We start from the raw sequence: 20,170 nt of genomic DNA, 5'->3' as shown, positions 1-20,170 counted from the left end.
AATTTCCATGTTACTTTATTTATCTCTGTAAATGAAAGCGAGAAGAAACCCAAATTTATGAACATTCGAACAGCATCAAAACAAAATTACCGTAGTCTTCCATTTACAGATGTAACACTACAAACAGCAGCTGAACCAATGGTAAAGTACATTCGTGGTCACAAATGAGTAACTAACTGTAGCAGTGACATAGTCCGTAGTACATATTTCCTTGTTGAGTAATATACTGCGACACGAATTTATCTGTCATCGTGGTGTTGATTCAGAGCAAATAATTGCAGAGTTCTGCCTGCGTTACTGGCCTCCTGTTCTCTTTTCCTACTGGGATTTTCCTGCAGGCCTGACAAGAAGACGCCGAGGTAAATGTGTATATTTGTCGTGACGAAATATCCAGCGTTCCTTTCTTCCATATTCACTGGTCATTTGCTTAGGTATGATGTAGAGTAGGGAAGCTCTTGCGAGTGAATTAACAACAACAATAATGGTAACAATAACAAATTAATAATGACTGAACTTTTTGGATCACAGAAGAAGTTGACGATTAAAAATAAAAATATGCTGATTGTTCATTTGGCACAATGCAAAGGCTTTCTTAACATTTTGTTACCGAATTCCGTTCTCACTGCAGAGAGAGAAGAAAAAAAAAATGAAACCAGCAGCTCCCCTTGCCTTAGATCACGAGGCAAGCATGGCTCCGCAGAGGAATCGTGACACAGCTTCGTTCAGTACTCTGTCATCGCTCTGGTCGCACTTATTTTTTTGAAAACCTTTCGCAACATGAAATCAGAATCAGTCGAAATGTAATCATTTTCTTAATGTCGAAAATTTAAATTTCGACCGCAAGATGTTTCCCTCAGAAGACGTCCAGTTTACTAAAAGACGACGTGCGTATACATACTGCAACAGCTGAAATTGAAGATTTCCTCCGGGAACTACCATAGCTTATACTGTTGCCATTTTGTGCACGTAGTCTTGTCAGCGTGGCCATGTTGTACGTCCCACGTCGAGCTCGGTGCAGACATACACTATGCGGCGACCGGTTACAGGTCGGGCTATAAGTCAAAGGCTGAACATTGGCAATGGAAAAACACAACGATTTCACACACCTTGTCTTAGAACGCCAATCCTACACATCGAAGTCGGCACGAGTGACTGTTGTAAACGCTTAGAAACTGATTAAAAGCTTATGGCAGCCTCAGACCCAACCGTACTACCTGTTCACTGGAGAAACGACGTGCAAAATATGTATGAAAATAAATGTGGATCAAGCTGAAATATCCATCCTAATTTGTCTCAAAACCAAAGGTGTTCTTTGTACTGCAGAGGAGTGCTGAATTATACCTGCTGTATGCTCCATGAATTGGTACTAACAAACCCGTCGCTTTCTTGAAATTTATAACCCTGGTACGCTATCCCACTTATACCATGAATTTAAACGTCTCACAAATGCAGATCATGTCAGCCACCCTAAAACCAACAGTAATATTTCCCAACTGCATCATTAGAGAACTACCCTGCAGTACCATTCCTTCCTTTTCCTTGAAGAATCATTGCCCAGACTGTGCGGAATGGCCAAGAGAGCTGCTAAAGCAAAGCACTTGCATGAATGGCAACATCGATCACCAGATGCACGTTCGGCTTTGCAGTCAGGGACCACATGATAGCCACAGGAGTGCTCCTTCTGTCTTATAACACGGTACCCAGCCCATAAATTCAGGCCTAGGTCCATCGCGTCTATCACGCGGACAGGTTGGTTTCAGGTCCTAGAGTGCCTTTCTTTTAAGGCATACACGGCCGTCACTGACACGAAGGCAGAACTAGTTTTCATGAGAAAATACAACAGACACCACTTCCAATGAACTCTCACTTGACGTAACTGAGGTTTCAAATGGTAATGGTCTGGAGTCAGTGAAATGTACACTACACGGCGTCTGGCTCGGAGTTTTGTTGAAGTAACTGATTTGTAACAGTTTGTTGTGTCACTGTGGTGCCAAATGCTGCTCATATTGCTGATGAAGATGTAGTACGACGCGCCAGAGCCATAGGCAGAACACGATGGTCTTCCGTCTCGGTAGTGCCACGTGGTCTCCTTGCGAATGTACGTTCCCATGACCACCGCTGCCAGCAGGCATGTCCAGTGGATACAATCCTACCAAGTCTTTGAGCAATATCGCAGAAGAAACATCCAACTTCTTGTAGCAGCTGTAATACCTCCCTTGGCCACTCCTCACAGCCTGAGCGATGATTGTTCAAGGAAAAGAAAAGGATGGTGTTGCAGGGTAGTTCTATAATGATGCAGTTGGGAAGGATTACTGTAGGTTTTAGGGCGGCTGACATGATCTGTACTTGTGAAGCGATTTAATTCACGATATAAGTGTGATAGCGTAGTAGGGTTATAAATTTCAAGAAATCGATATGTTTGTTAGTACCAATTCATGGAACATTCAGAAGGGGTAAGCACTACTCTGCAGTACAAAGAACGCCTTTGATTTTGAAGCCAAATAAGTACGGGTATTTCAGCTTGATCCACATTTATTTTTATACATATTTTGCACGTCGTTTCTCCAGTGAACAGGTAGTACGGTTGAGTTGGGTCTGAAGCTGCCATAAGCTAGTAATCTGTTCCTAAACGTTTACAGCAGTCGGAGATCAGTTGTGGAAACAGATGGAAGTCAAAGATGCCGAACTCGATGCGTAGGATTGGCATTCTAAGACAACGTATTTGAAATTGTTCTGTTTTTCCATTGCCAATTTTCAAACTCAGTGAGGTCTTTGTGACCATAAAGCCATTTTTTACTAACATCAACTCACCACGTCCAATCGCAAAGGCAACTAACGCTCACGACCGTTACAGCGTGTATTTAAAGCAAATCGTTTCTATCGTACAGTTCCTTGTCCCTCTTGGTGTTGCGATTTTTCCGTCAGTGTGTACAGTCACGACACGCTGCGACACAATTCTGAGTGTTGGTCACTATGATCTTGTTCAAACAAAAGATCGTATGCAACCCGCAGGCCCTGTCTCCCTCCGTGCGAGACGTAGAAACTCGGTACCACAACCCGGGACTGATAAAAAATTGTACCCCTCTGGAACGAATTACAGAGAGGAAAGGCATGACTTCTACAACGTTTATACAAACGCGGCTATTGAAACCCTTGCATAGACTGATAACTCTGGTTGGGGAAGACGGTCAAACATGTTTATTCGGAGCAGCAGCTACACGCAATAGCAGCGGAAATGTCTTTCGAAGTTTGTTGACGACTGAAAACAATACTGTTCTTTCCATGTACTTCGTAGTGACTAGCCGTCTTGATAGATTCTACACACAAATATCGTGAAGTGTGGCTATGTGGCCAGTCAAGCATTCAGATCACACCGCTCTTCATTAATCTGTAAAATACTTACCTCATGATGTGTATAGGAATTAAGGGATCTGACATATCAACTGAACCCCTCCAGCACGCACGGAAGCTGAGGTAGAGTAAGCCTGTTGATCGGCTTCTGAAGCGCGACCGGAATTTCATATTTTTCTGGATCAGACCAAGTAAGGTGAAATTTTGAAACGGCTTAAAAATCTATGCAGTCAAACGAGCTAGATGAAGTGAGATGAAAGAGTTTTACTTTCTGGCGCAGCAGCAACGCTATTCTGGATCGATATGTTGCATCCAAAATATCGCGGCAGACTAACGGACCGAAGCAAAGATTACGAATATAGTACGCTAAACGTCCGCCGGCCTCAAAGTTAGTGTCTGAGACTTTGCTGGCCACATCCATTTTCCACATGATCCAAGTATCGTGACGGACGGGTAACACGGGCACCAAATACAGCAAGTAGGTTAATGTAGAAGCTTCGCATCAGGATTACGAAACCGCTTTGCATTCTAAAATGAAAGAAGTCATAAAAGTCGCAAAGATCGAGCCATAGCTTGAAGCACTTCATACATTCACAAGGATACCGACAGAACCATGATCGCGATATCCCAACAAAGGAACTGAACTCTATTTTAAAAAGGGCACGACGGCGTAAATCTCAGAACGCGCACGCTTAATTTTGTCACCCTTGGTTTTAATTTCACCGAAAGCTGATTACCCTTCCCTATGTCACGAACCATCGTTTCGCTTCTGATTTCTTCACATTTTAATGCAGCCAATTCGCATTGGTTTATCTGCGTTTTTATTTATTTCATTTCTTTCTGATTTATGTAACTTGTTTTTTTGGCATTCACTGAATACCTTTCTGCTTCTTTCTTTCTTCAATCAGTTAAAGTATTTCTTCTGTTATCCAAGTTTTCTTCGCAGTTATCTTCTTTATGGCTATGTTTGTCTGTCCATCATCAGTGACTGCCCTTTTAAAGATGTCCACTCTTCTTCCGTATCACAACATCCACATCCTTAGAGAACTTCAAACGCTTTTCATCATTCGTCACTACTGCTTTTCATCATGCATCACTACTTCCGTATCCCGCTTTCTGCCACGTTGATTCATTTGGACCATTATGCTACACTTCAGCCTACTCTTCACCACCAGTAAATTGTGAACAGAGCCTATTTCCTGGGTCTTGGGTACCCTTACAATGCACCATTCGTTTCTGGAATTTTTGTCTGATCATGATGTAATCCAGCTGGCACCTACCAGCGTCTCCTGGCTTTTTCCAGATATACTTCCTTTGTTTCTGATTCTCGAACATAGTAACTGCTAGTACCACTGGAATATTATTTTAGAATTCAGTTACCGTTTCACACTCTAGCATTCCTACTAAAAGCCCATATTCTCCCGTAACCCTTTATTCTACTCCTTCCCCTAGCCCGGCATTCCAATCCTTCATGACTATTACATGTTCATCTCATTTTACGTACTGAATTACTCGTGCAATATCCTCGTATACTGCCCTTTCTCGTCATATTCCGCTTGCGACGTCGGCATGTTTACCTGAACTAATGTTACTGGTTCTGATTTAGTGTTGAACCTCATGAGAACACCCTGTCACTGAACTTTTCACAGCCACTCACACTCTGCACTACCTTCTTACTTACAACGAATCCTACTCCTGCATCCCATTTCCTGCTGCTGCTAATATTAGCCCATAGCTCTCTGATCAGAAATCCTGGTCTTCTTTCCATTTCTCTTCACTGACCCACACTATAAGTAGATTGAGCGCCACCCTTTTCAGGTTTTCTAGCTTCCCTATCACGTTCAAATTCCGACTCGTACAACGTTACCCTTTCATTGGATGTTCAGTGTTTTCCTCATGGTCACCTCCCTCTTGGCGGTCCCTTCCCGGGAATAAATACGGAGGCAATCTGGAATCGTTGGGCAACGGAGAGATCATCATGACACTTTTTTAATTATGGGCCAAATGTGTTGTGGATACACTATGTGTTTTTTTTTTAATGCAGTGGGTTCCGTTATCTTGTGCACCCTCATGTCTTTAATAATTGCAGATACTTCAGTCTTTTAACGGCAGTTTCCCACCCCGCGGGCAGAAGAGTGCCCTGAAATCTGCCAGCTTCTCCGCCTTCTTTGACAAGGCCGCTGTCAGAATGAGGGTGACCTCTTGTGCTGAAAGTATTTGCCCGGAGCTACTGACGATTTTTATTCGGAATTTAAGGCCGGCCGAAGTGGCCGTGCGGTTAAAGGCACTGCAGTCTGGAACCGCAAGACCGCTACGGTCGCAGGTTCGAATCCTGCCTCGGGCATGGATGTTTGTGATGTCCTTAGGTTAGTTAGGTTTAACTAGTTCTAAGTTCTAGGGGACTAATGACCTCAGCAGTTGAGTCCCATAGTGCTCAGAGCCATTTGAACCAATCGGAATTTAAGCACTGCCTGGATTTAGTCCTGCACCCAGGACGTTATTCTTAGACCATTGGTCTAGGGGAGGACAGAGGGCTTAAGAGATTAAAAAAGGAGCTCAGTCCATAGAGTACTTGACCTTGAGTTCCAAGCTAGTTCACAGTAAAAATCTGCCTTAAAGTATCGAATGTGCACACACTCCCCTGCGCAGTGAAAATTCATTCTGGAAACAATTCATTAAAATTTAAAAAGAATGGCCATTCAGATATCCTTTTCAACGCTAACCATGAGTATTTCAACACAGAGTCAGATACCAGAGATGTACACTGATGCAGTACGACAAAGTCGAGGTCATGTAATCTACACGAGACAATATTCACTCAGGTCCTATAGTCGTCATTATTATTATTGTTATTACCATTATTATTATTTAATCTCACAGGTTTTCTCGAGCTTTCGGGTGTTCAGCCGAGTTGTTGTTTCCATACTGTGCACAATATTTCGACGATCGACCCATCCGTCTGCTTCAGGTGCTGCGAGTTTTGCCCTTGTGTCTACTCGCTGCCTGGAGTCCAACCAGACTGTGACCTATTACTGGTATCATGCCACTATTTATAGCCAAGATCGATTCCCGACGTAATCGCACCCATTGATGATCTTTTGTTTTACATAACACGCATTGCTTCTCCGTGAAACACAGATTCCCTAAACGTTTCCCAACTCTCACGGAAATGATGGTCGGCAAGATTTAATAAATTGAGTGCCACACCCAAGTGTTATTTAAACTGGAACCTTCATCGTTCTTTTTTGACATTTTGATTCCAATAGGCTTCACAATCATGCTGTCACAGAAACTTGACATTTGGGCCATAATGCTGATCTCACCGTATTTCAGTTCATGGTTACATTGGAGTCTGTTGTTGGTTTAATTCCCTCGGGTGTGTCGCTAATGTTCCTTGGATCTCTCTTCGATTGTTCTTCATAGTCTGTCAAAATGCCACATTCGCATGGAATGCGATGCACAACCGGATTCCGGGGATTTAGATCCTCATTAACATTGGAAAGAATTCCTTTTACCTTAGTTGAAGGGACACTATCAGAACAGTCGAGGAGAGATGCAAGGAACATCAGCGACACACGTAGCTAAAAGAATCACGCTAATTAGTTGTCCCTTAGCACTGCCTCGATTATAATAACGAAACGAAATACGATAACACCAGTACAGTGGAGCAAAATCCAAGTTTGTAGCACAGAATAATTACGGAATCTATCGGGATAAAGATATCAGACAACCTAATGAATAGGTATGGAGTTTTGAGTTTAAATAAAGCTTCGGGTCCGGAACTCAGTTTTCTATAATGTCGTCGACCGTCATACCCACTAGAGATGAGAAACGCTGACTGGATTTGTTTTCACGAAGTATCAGTACGTTCTCTGCAAAACAGAAGAGCATCAAAGGGCATGGTGGACGTCGGCAATCTGACTCGGCTATTAACAGTTCATAATCTGGTTTGCGTCCAGGCACCGAGTACGAAACGTAGAATACCAGGAAAAAAACTGTGACACCTTTAGAGCATTGTACGTGCAGGCTTCCAGTCAGCCACTTAATCCTTTTACGCTGAATCTGCTGCTTGACAGCTGGTGCTGTCGTATTGTACCCAGCAGGCTCCTGAAACTCTGAATCTCGATTTATCGTAAGTGCTTATAATCGATTGAACAACATCAGAATTACTTACACCTTACTACGCACGAAAAAAAGTGCGAAATATGAAAAAGTATGACACTTCGAGTGTACAGTTCCTTGTTAATTGCACGCGACGTGCTGGGAAATACCCCATTTCGTCATCTGCTTTTTAGGCGACTTCCAGTGCTTATGAACAGTTGAAACCAAGTTTGCGAATATTAAGCGACGTTAACCACGAATAGCAAATGACTACGGTAGGTTTCGACATGACGGGCCAGACGTCACTGCTGCAGGTGAGCACAGCCTAGCGCCTGCGTGCTGTTCCGTGTTGCGGGCAGCGGCCACTCGCCTGCAGTAGATGTCCAGCTGGTGTGGCGACGTGGGCAGCCCGCTGCCGCTGTCCTGCAGCATGCCGGGCAGCTTCTTCAGGCACTGGTCCAGCCGGTCGGTGCGGTTCTCGCAGCTGCCTGCGCTCGACGCCACAAGCCACCCCCCTGTCAAAGATAAGCCCATATTAGGCACTATAATATCTGCTGTCATCAAGAGTGGCTAACAGTATCTTACGAAATAAAGAAACAAGTACAGACTATGCTCCACATCTCTTACGCAGATTCTTCCAATGTCTGTAGCAAGACAAGAAATCCGGAATTAGGCCCGAAGATGCAATCACTTGCAGCTTCAACTCTACTTTCCTTTTTCCTGCCTGAATCCAGTCATAAAGTATTTAAATAGGACTCATTTTCATTATGATAGGTGCTACATTTTGCTAGAACTGCAAAACGTTAGTTACGCCATACACGTATTTGGGAGAAATATTTCATTACTACACTATTGGGCTGCTTAGAAAAGGTGTTACTTATCTTAACAAAATCATGTCGACTGTCAACAGGTTTTGTTGTTGTTGTGGTCTTCAGTCCTGAGACTGGTTTGAGGCAGCTCTCCATGCTGCTCTATCCTGTGCAAGCTTCTACATTTCCCAGTACCTACTGCAACCTACATCCTTCTGAATCTGCTTAGTGCATTCATCTCTTGGTCTCCCTCTACGATTTTTACCCTCCACGCTGCCCTCCAATACTAAATTGGTGATCCCTTGATCCCTCAGAATATTCCCCACCAACCGATCCCTTCTCATAGTCAAGCTGTGCGACAAATTTCTCTTCAATTCTATTCAGTACCTCCTCATTAGTTATGTGATCTACCCATCTAATCTTCAGCATTCTTCTGTAGCACCACATTTCTAAAGCTTCTATTCTCTTCTTCTCTAAATTATATATCGTCCACGTTTCACTTCCATACGAGGCAACACTCCATACAAAAACATTCAGAAACGACTTCCTGACACTTAGTTCTATACTCTATATTAACAAATTTCTCTTCTTCAGAAACGATTTCCTTGCCATTGCCAGTCTACATTTTATATCCTCTCTACTTCGACCATCATCAGTTATTTTGCTCCCCAAATAGCAAAACTTATTTACTTCTTTAAGCGTCTCATTTCCTAATCTCATTCCCGCAGCATCACCCGACTTAATTCGACTACATTCCATTATCCTCGTTTTGCTGTTGTTGATGTTCATTTTATATCCTCCTTTCAAGACCCTATCCATTCCGTTCAACTGCTCTTCCAAGTCCTTTGCTGTCTCTGACAGAATTACAATGTCATCGGCGAACCTCAAAGTTTTTATTTCGTCTCCGTGGATTTTAATACCTACTCCGAATTTTTCTTTTGTTTCCTTTACTGCTTGCTCAATATACAGATTGAATAACATCGGGGAGAGGCTACAACCCTGTCTTACTCCCTTCCCAACAACTGCTTCCCTTTCATGTCCCTCGACTCTTATAACTGCCATCTGGTTTCTGTACAAATTGTAAATAGCCTTTCGCTCCCTGTATTTTACCCCTGCCACCTTTAGAATTTGAAAGAGAGTATTCCAGTCAACATTGTCAAAAGCTTTCTCTGAGTCTACAAATACTAGAAACGTAGGCTTGCCTTTCCTTAATCTATTTTCTAAGATAAGTCGTAGGGTCAGTATTTTCTCAGGTGTTCCAACATTTACATGGAATCCAAACTGATCTTCCCCGAGGTCGGCTTCTACCAGTTTCTCCATTCGTCTGCAAAGAATTCGTGTTAGTATTTTGCAGCCGTGAACTGTTAGTTCGGTAATTTTCACATCTGTCAACACCTGCTCTCTTTGGGTTGGAATTATTATATTCTTCTTGAAGTCTGAGGGTATTTCGCCTGTCTCATACATCTTGCTCACTAGATGGTGGAGTTTTGTTAGGCCTGGCGCTCGCAAGGCTGTCAGTAGTTCTAATGGAATGGTGGCTACTCCTGGGGCCTTGTTTCGACTTATGTCTTTCAGTGCTCTGTCAAACTCTTCACGCCGTATGATATCTCCCATTTCATCTTCATCTACATTCTCTTCCATTACTACAATATTGTCCTCAAGAACATCGCCCTTGTGTAGACCCTCTATATACTCCTTCCACCTTTCTGCTTTCACTTCTTTGCTTACAACTGGGTTTCCACCAAAGCTCTTGATATTCATGCAAGTGGTTCTCCTTTCTCCAAATGTCTCTTTAATTTTCCTGTAGGCAGTATCTATCTTACCCCTAGTGAGACAAGCCTCTACATCCTTACATTTGTCCTCTAGCCATCCCTCCTTAGCCATTTTACACTTCCTGTCGATCTCATTTTTGAGACGTTTGTATTCCTTTTCGCCTGCTTCATTTACTGCATTTTTATATTTTCTCCTTTCATCAATAAAATTCAATATCTCTTCTGTTACACAAGGATTTCTACTAGTCCTCATTTTTTGATCTACTTGATCCTCTGCTACTTTCACTATTTCATTCCCCAAAGCTGCCCATTCTGCTTCTACTGTATTTCTTTCCCCCATTCTTGACAATCGTTCCCTAATGCTCTCCCTGAAGCTCTCTACAACCTCTGGTTCTTTCAGTTTATCCAGGTCCCATCTCCTCAATTTCCCACCTTTCGCATTCTTTAATATCTATTAAATCGGACACTTGCGGTCATATATTTGATTCATTTGTCAATATCCAGCCAACGATTACAAAGGCATAGCGGAGCCACGGGCAAACAATACACAGTCCAGAGCCTCAGAGCCTGTATACGTGTTGCAGAGTGAAATTCTCATTCTGGAAACATCCCCCAGGCTGTGGGAAAGTCATGTCTCCGCAATATCCTTCCTTCCAGGAGTGTTAGTTCTGCAATTTCCGCAGGAGAGCTTCAGTGAAGTTTGTAAGGTAGGGGGCGAGGTACTGGCGGAAGCCAAGGAAACTGGTCGTGAGTTGTGCTTGGATAGCTCATATGGTACAGCACTTGCCCGCGATAGGCAAAGGTCCGGAGTCTTGCTCCGGCACACAGTTTTAATCAACCAGGAAGTTTCATATCATCACACGCTTCGCTGTAGAGTGAAAGTCTCATTTTTGAATTATGTACATAAGTTTTTAACAATGGATATATTTTTTTTATTTCCTGTAACTTAAATTACAATCAATTACATAATAATAATAATTCCGTCAAACCTACTAAAGTCATAATATTTTATCTATTTTCTTTTTTTCTACCATAAGTACATACTTTTATCTGACTTACGTTACGCTTATCATATCTTTTACACATTTCAAAGAATTTAAAACCGGTCCACGCCTATAGAGTGATTTATCATAAAACGTGAGTGGGAATAAATTTTGTTTTTATAGGAAACTAAACTTCATGTAAAATTTTTGAATTTATGTTACCCACACTATGAAGCACACTTGCGTCTTTAACATTATTAACTTTCGCAGTTACGAAAAATAACTTCAAATGAAAGCAGGAACCAGCACCAGAACAAAAGAATACTGATTACTTCAAATCCAACAACGCATCGTCGTGGTACCTTTTTCGATTAAATAACGGGCTCCTCCTACTGTAGGTAAAGTTCGATACTACTAACGTAACTGTTGTCTACTCCGTCCGGCATGTCCGACAGAACAGGCAACAAACTATATGACGCGGCCTGTACTTCACTTTATGAAACAGAGGAACAGAGAGGACAGGAAAAGGGGCATTGCGGCATTGCAGTGTCGAAAGCTGAGAGTTTTTACCAGAGCAGGACTCGAACCCCGAGGGTCTGCTCCTGTAGAACGGTTGCCTTAATCGTCTCGAACAACCGGACACGCCACCCGTGAGACCCAAGTTCTCAGCTTATCGCACGCCGCATTGTAGCGTCCGTCGCCCGTTACACCTCCTGCTCGCAAATTCTTTATTCCCTTAGGGGTTCGAACGATACTTGTGCATCCGCAGTGAAATATATTTCATGGATGCGTCACAGTGGATTATATTAATGTAACAAAGTCCGTCGACAGAATAGACAACACTCAGTTACATTAGTCGTGTCGAACCTTACCTACAGTCAGGGAACCCCAATATTTGATCGAAAAAGGTATCACGATGACGCAATGCTGAATACGTAGTAGGGAGATTTCCCACCAACTGTTTTCCCTTTCTTCTCCTTTCTTCTGTCCCAGAAAAATGTTCGTTAACTCATTGTCATGATGGAAGAATATGAGAGTGATTGTTTGTATGCAACTAATACAGTGCGTGAAAGTGGTTAAATTCATTCTTAAGTACTGTTACATCATATTCCAGTTTGAATTTTCTACTTCTTGGAGTCAGCAGTTTGCCATAAAGTTAGCATACTTTTATGATTACACAAGAAAGCTTGTGATTTCTGTACACATTTATGTACTTGGTCCAATAATTCAGAAATTTGATGAATGTTATTTCATTTACGGTTTTAGTTCGTGTGTAATTTGGTTAGTGTACGTATAGAAACATTTTGATGGTTCCATTTATAATTTCGATAGTAGTAGCTGATCAAGCTTAGAGCTTTCATTAGTGATACAAAAGTGAATTGATTACCAGTAAATAACATTTATACATGTATTAACGCTGTAATCAACAACGAACAGGGTACCGCATCATGTAGGGATGAGAATGGGAATCACGGCAATAGTCAACAATAGTCATAGCTACTCTATATATTACGGGAACCCGAACTCCTCCAACAAAATTTCTGAGGCTGTTCATGGGTATTTTATGTTTTGGTATTAGGCACCCGTTTCTCTAGTGGTTCATACCCAGTAATTGAATTTCGTTTGATTTATCATCCCCATTTACTTTTGCACAGAAAGAATCTGCACAACAGGGGAAACGTCGATTATGTGTACCGCGAGTCCTGTTTGGAATCAAACTATTTCAGTTCATTGACAGTACGTGCTAGTCACAGCTGTAAAGCCCACTTTACTCTTCACGCCCAAGCATGAACTTAATTCTTCGGTTTATTTTTCGGCAGTGTTGTACGTCAACAGTGATGCAAGCCGTATGTTAGGTGTACCAATGAGGAACTTGCCGATAAGTACCTCGTGCCTAGTGTATGGATTCACTGAATGTGATGGAAGAGCGGCACAACGAAGATGTAGACAATTGTACGTGTTCCGTCCAAGGATTGTCTCATTATTGTGTGTTTTGAGTTCTACGTTTTAATGATTTCTTATTACAAGTATTCTTACTACTAAAACGTACTTTCACAGAAAGAACTGTAGTACGGGTAACGAAAAGAATTAATCACAATTACAGTATAGCTGTGTTACGAGCCACTGGAGGCCATCTGATTTCTGTACCAAAGTACTAACAAAGTATTCCTTAAAAAGATTCAGTATCGGTCAGTGGTTCAATGGTTCAAATGGCTCTGAGCACTATGGGTCTTAACATCTATGGTCATCAGTCCCCTAGAACTTAGAACTACTTAAACCTAACTAACCTAAGGACAGCACACAACACCCAGCCATCACGAGGCAGAGAAAATTCCTGACCCCGCCGGGAATCGAACCTGGGAACCCGGGCGTAGGAAGCGAGAACGCTGCCGCACGACCACGAGATGCGGGCTCGGTCAGTGGAATTCCGGTTCACCCTGTGCATGATTCTAAAACTATCATTTGTACCTGATCCTGGTGGTGTTGAATACGTGTTCAGGGAGTTTTGACGCGATACGATGCGTCGTAAGTTACTTACTTCCTATTAAAAACATGAAAGAAACGTGTGGAAAAGTATCTGGCAGTCCATGTAAGCTTGAGATATTTTCCAACCGTATTTGTTCAAACACATTTCGGAAGTTTAAATCGCATCGTAGCACATATTTTCATTTAGCGTTGTCTTCGTCGGTGTGGGGTGAAAATGCAAAGCTCCTACATACATTTCCCCATATCTGGTGCTACTTTCCTACTGACCGTGCCTTTCCAGTTCGACAGGAGGTCTTTTCCTTCTGGAGGGTATAGGGTTACGACAATGTTAACAGATCTGTCACGTTGCGATCACCCATTCGCTGACAAAGTTACAGCCAAACAATAACAATCTGCTAGTTACTAATTCATCGAAATAACTTCCAAAACTTTATTATTTGTACTGCTCCGTTGAATAATCATAGGTATCTTGGACATATCACAGGCTGGTCACGTAGAGAGATTTATTATTTGCCGGCCGATGTGGCCGTGCGGTTCCGGCGCTGCAGTCTGGAACCGCGAGACCGCTACGGTCGCAGGTTCGAATCCTGCCTCTGGCATGGATGTGTGTGCTGTCCTTAGGTTAGTTAGGTTTAACTAGTTCTAAGTTCTAGGGGACTAATGACCTCTGAAGTTGAGTCCCTTAGTGCTCAGAGCCATTTGAACCATTTATTATTTATTTCCGTATGGCTAATACAGACATCATGAAATTAAATTACCTATACATATGTACATATCGACACACAAGAAACTTTGTCTTTACAAATGAATATCCAGTCCTTCAATCCAGCGCACTGCATCTGGAGTTGCTAGCAGGAAGTCCTCTTTGGCGCCGTGATAGGCTCGAATCCTGCATTCACTGACAATGTGGTGAACAGTCTGGTATGGAGCCCCGCAGTCACAAGCTGGATCAGGCAGCTCCTTCCACTTAAAAGAGAGCAATGTGCATCGGCCATGGCTGGTATGGATTCTGTTGAGAGTAGACCAGGTCTTGCGTGGTAAGTCGAATCCACTTGGAAGTTTAGCACCTGAGAAGATGTTATGCAGGTGCAAATCTGTCACTGCTTCCCACTTACTTTTCCATTATTCAAGAGGTTTGAAATTCTTAGTAACCATGTAAGCAGCATCGCACAAAGTTGGATGGCGTGATTTCAGTCTCTTGCGATTTAAAAGTGGCAGGTCGCTATGCACGGGTAGGTTAGAATTCCTGGAGATCTTGTGGAATTCTCTCATAAGGGCAGTACATCTGCGTAGATCAGGAGGCATTATACCGGTTAACAGTGGAAGCCAATACACTGGAGTAGATCTGATTGCGCCAGATATTATGTGCATTGTTGTATTCAACTGGGTATTAGCAAGCCTTGTACGATGACTGTTCATCCAAACAAGTGCACAATACTCAGCACTTGAGTGCACCAAGCCCAGAGCTGAAGATCGCAGGGTGGTTGCTGAAGATCCCCAGGTAGTTGCGCATAGCTTATGGAGGATGTTATTTCTAGTTCGCAGCTTTTGAGCTAAGTTAAGAAGGTGTTGTTTGAAGCATAGTGTACGATCCAGGATGACACCAAGATATTTTGGGTTCCAATTATGACGAAGAATTCTGCCTGTGAAACTTACTTCCAGTTTTACGTTCGCCAACTGGTTATTTAGATGGAAGCAACACACAGAGATTGAATAACTACAGGAAAAGAGAAGGATTTCAAGAAACTGTCGCCAGGCGAAAATAATGTTAATGGTGAGCTTTTTTAACTGTGCTCTTGAAGAAATGAAACACATTTCAGCAAATTCCGACCTTTGTTGTACACACTGTTTCATACTCGCACGGTGCTAAAATAGCTCAGATTATAACCTTCGTTTTTGGAAAACAAAAGAAAGCTGTGCAAGAATTATAAAGGGGAGTTAAGATAGCTTCACAAGAAGTAGAAACTATAACTGCAATTATAAATGGTAGACTGAGACACACTGACAAGTGCACAACTTTAATAAAGTAGTATAGTTGTTAAAGCTATGAAAGTATTGGAAATTCAAAAGCATCGTTCAGTACTGCTTAGACCAAAAGAGAGAGCTTGATCTCAGATTGAGAGAAGTCGAAACCTGACAAATTAAAGCTGAAAGCGGCGAAAATGAGCATAAGGAGAACTATGAAAGTAAAATTTTGTCAGTCAGTCTGAGTAACATCTCTAGGAAGTTTTGGTCTTATGGCAAATCAGTAAATGGTTCCAAATCGTCTGTCACTGTGTGACGATACTGGCATAACAGACAGAAGACTAAAATACTGGATTCTGTCTACCGAAAGTGTTTCACCGCAGAAAATCTTAATGTAGTCCTCGTTTCAATCATCGTACCAGCGACAAAATTGTAGATGCTGAGATGACAAGTTACTACAACCACTTGGTACCGGAAAGGCATCGCGACCACATGATATGCCTGTAAGATTCTACAAAGACGATGCGAAAGAACATTCTCTCTTTCTAGCAGCATTTTACCGTAGATCACTGGAAAAACTAAGGTTACCTAGCGTAGGTAATTCCCGTTTTCAAGAAGGGCCGAAGGACACACAGACACAATTGTAGATCTGTATCGTTGAAGGCAAGCTGTTGTAGATTTGTGGTACAAGTTTTATTCTCCAGGATTATGATGGTTTTGGAGCACGAAAATCGGCTCTATAAAAATCAACATGAATTCCGCAGAGATCTTGCGAAACGCAACTCGCTCTGTTCCTCCATGGGATCCATAAGCCTGTCGACAACGGCGCTCAAGCTGGTGCCGTGTTCCTTGACTTCAGGAAGGTATTTGACACCGTTCCGCACTGCCATTACGTGAAAAAATATAACCTTATCGAGTATCGGACCAGATTTGAGATGGATTCAAGACTTCCTTGCAAGTACAACTCATCCCGTCGCTCTTAATGGAACAAAATCAACAGATGTAAAGGCAAGTACCGGAGTACCCCAAGAAAGGGTGATAGGACCGTTATTGTTTACAACGTATATAAATGATCTAGTGGAAAGCGTCGGATGCTCTTTAAGACTGTTCACAGATGGAGGAAATGTAACTCATCCACAACAGAAGCGGTCTATAATGCACTTGTTGGACAGATGCTTGAGTATTGTTCCTCATTCTGGCATCCTTACCATTCAGGACTGATAAAAAGATGGAAAAGATCCAACGAAGAGCCGGAGCGTTTCGTTACGGGATCGTTTAGTAGACGCGAGACGCTACAACAGAGGCGTTGTACACCACGTAGAGGTTCATCTGGTACTACTGAAATTTCGAGAGAGCACTTCCCAGGACGTCATCGGTCTAGGATATTACTTCCTTCTACATACGTCTCGCGTAATGACTATGACGAGAAAATTCGAGAAATAAGAGCCAACACAGAGGCTTACCGACAATCATTGTTGCAACGCGTGACTCGCGAGTGGAACTAGGTAGGGGGGATGAGCTGGTGTTACCAGAATATCTTCCGCCACCCACCGTTCGTTGGCTTGCGGAGTATGATGTAGATGTTATAGATGCAGATGTACTGATTATCGTAATGCGTTTGTTTAAAGTATTGGTGGACGTACACGACTGCAGACTGGCAAAGAAATTTTCAGTATAGGTGATTGTCTTTTCGTTTATGTTATGATGTGATGGACTCTTGTGCGGGATTTCAATAATAGTTTGTCACTTCTACTATCTATGCAAATTTCTAACGAAACAGTTGGGTACTGACGCAGAACAAAAGTGAAAGACGAATCACAATTAATTTTGAATGCTGGTACAAACTACCGTTCTTGGGGAAGACGAAGTGCTCTAATCTCAGTTGTGTCCATTGTTTCGAAAGGAGGCTTTCTAACAGTAGTGACAATCATCCACTCTGCGATATTGCAGGCCACAAATGGCGCGTCCTCTGAGTGTCGTTACCGTTATGGCCGTCGTTAGTAGCTCTCCCAGATCCCCTCTGACAGATGGCAGCTCCGTGACTTCCGGCGTTTATCACGCTGCTCTTTTGTGCGGCCACGACCAAGGTCGCGGGGTGGAGCGGTCTTGGCGGCCGACGGCTCCTGGAAGGCTCTCAAGAGCGGGCTCAGCAGCCGCCCGTGATCGATAGCTCTGGCACCAGCCACCAGGCAGTAGGCGTCGCCGACAAGTAGCTATGCGGAGATCTCGTGGTGCGGAATCTCTGACACCAGAGCGGTCTTTATAAGTATCATCAACAGATGAACAGTTATCCTCGTAAATATTTTCACGAAAATTATATTTTCTGAAAGTTAGGAAATCAGATTGGCATTTATTTAACAATAAGAATTCTGTTTATGAAGAACATCGTTCATTTCGAGACAGAACTCTTCATAAAAGTTGAATTTAAGTGTGCCTCGATATCCACACTTTATAGTCTACCATAGGGAGCGGAAAGAATGAATACCCATGTCAGGTAACGCAGAATGTGAAATATCGATAAACAGTGTTGCACAGCATCGGCCTAAATGTCTCTGTATTGGTCTTTCAGTAAAATGGTAAATGGCTCTGAGCACTATGGGACTTAACATCTGAGGTCATCAGTCCCCGGTCTTTCAGTAAACTTAGTAATATATTGTTGTCCATTCCATAACATTTTCTATCGAGATCGTGGGATTACATCACTATTTGTCAATATAAAATTGCCTTCCCGTTATTTTTACTGCCATTGCCGTGAGATGAGATGTATTGGAGAAGACAACATGTTATATTTCTTGGTCTGCTTTCCAAGCCATACCACATACAACTTCAGATATACAGACCTACAATCAGCAACAGCTTAAGTCTCACTGTAAAGAGGAAATTTACAGAATTTAAAATAAAGGAAAGCTACTTGCTGAAAACAGAAACAGATCTTATCGGTCACAAGTTAATGTAGTCGTATGTGTGACATTTCTCTACGTCCGACTGCTTAACGGGTTGAAACTGAGTGTAGACATAGATAAAATAAACAAAAACCTTGTTTCAGAGACCATAATAGAAAGAAGATCAGCGTCAGTCGTATTATCATTTGTCTTTTTGATTACAGATCTAGATATCACCTGACAGTGTAGCTATCATCCGCGCGTTATAGGTAGTCATGTGTATTCTAAATGGTTATACAACTCATATTAAAATGTAATTTAGGCGCGTACGAACACTTCTCCAATCTATAACGGACTGATGACAACTGCGACCTTAGCTGAAATCTGGATCTGCAATAATAAAAACAGAGGATAGCAGACCGATGCTGACCTTCTGACAATCCTGGATTACATTACCGTCGTAGCACGCAGTTGTTTCCGTGGAATCAGACATGATGATTATTTCAGCGTGCTTCAAGCTTAGAAGCGTCTATGATGGTGCTGAGCTGAAGACCAAAGTACTTGCTGGTTTTGCATACTTCCAATCCCTGTTAGATTTGCCGAATTACATTTTAGCACAAAATGAATATAATTATTTATTCACTAAAAGTGAACAGTAATATTTATCTATTTTATTTATTTTTGCCTTTATTTCATCTGCTTAGGAGTTCAAGTCTTGTCTCACATCTAATCAGACGTCCTTAGAGAGTCAACTTCACAACATTATAGTGTATGAGCAGTACATAATGTCAATAATAATAACAACAGAATAGTTATTATTACAGGTGTAGTAATGACTATGTATAATTGAAGACTTGAGAGTCTTATTAGCATCATGTCATGCAATTTCCTCATTACGTTCGAGATGCATAATGGCAATGATGTCTCACAGAAATGTGGAGCAACAACACAGGACTCAAATGTGGAGAAGTAGTTGACCAATGAAATGAAGCACGAGAAACAACGTATTTCATTAAGTAGATAACTTTACTCCTTGTAGATATCTCTGGAAATTTCTTGGGAACTCACTCATTTTCCGGTGCACGAACTCCTTATCGATAGTTTTGGCTAATAATAAATACCAATTGCATCTCAATTTTGAGCACCCTACTGTAATATAAAACGGATAAATAACGTCCACATTGATCTGGCAATTATTATTTACCCTACAAATGGTTACGTGATTTTGGAGTCTTTAGATACGCACTGAGGAGACAAAAGTCATCGATACATCTTAATATCGGGTCCGGCCTCCGTTTGCCTGGCGAAGTGCCGCAAGTGACATGGACTCAACCAGACGTCCCCTGGCGAAATATCGAGCACGCTGCCCCTATACCCGTCCACAATTGCGAAAGTGTTGCTGGTGCAGGATTTTGTGCACGAACTGGCCTCTCGATTATGCCCCATAAACATTCGATGGGATTCACGTCAGGCGCTCTGGTGGTCAAACCATTCGCTGGAATTGTCCAGAATGTTCTTCAAACCAATCGCGAACTACTGTGGCTCGTTGACATGGCGCATTGGCTCTGAGCACTATGGGACTTAACTGCTGAGGTCATCAGTCCCCTAGAACTACTTAAACCTAACTAATCTAATCTAAGGACATCACACACATCCATGCCCGAGACAGGATTCGAACCTGCGACCGTAGCGGTCACGCGGTTCCAGACTGAAGCGCCTAGAACCGCACGGCCACACCGGCCGGCCATGGCCCATTGTCATCCTTATAAATATCATCTTTATTTTGCGAATATGAAGTCCGTGAATGGCTGCAGATAGTC

The 20,170-nt window shown here is 42.4% G+C and overlaps 1 protein-coding gene across 1 annotated transcript in view; it reads right to left on the bottom strand.

Annotated features, from left to right (window-relative positions):
• The window catches only part of LOC124777544, an 82,586-nt gene that overhangs the window by 49,010 nt on the left and 13,406 nt on the right, over positions 1-20,170 (bottom strand). The window contains exon 2 of the mRNA XM_047253000.1: positions 7,823-7,967. Within this exon, the coding sequence (XP_047108956.1) occupies positions 7,823-7,967 (145 nt within the window). The remainder of the gene's footprint in view (positions 1-7,822; positions 7,968-20,170) is intronic.

Source organism: Schistocerca piceifrons, chromosome 2 (assembly GCF_021461385.2).
Source record: "Schistocerca piceifrons isolate TAMUIC-IGC-003096 chromosome 2, iqSchPice1.1, whole genome shotgun sequence".
Taxonomy (NCBI): Eukaryota; Metazoa; Arthropoda; class Insecta; order Orthoptera; family Acrididae; genus Schistocerca; species Schistocerca piceifrons.
The sequence above is the reverse complement of the archived record's forward strand: the minus strand, read 5'-3'. Positions and strand labels throughout refer to the sequence as shown.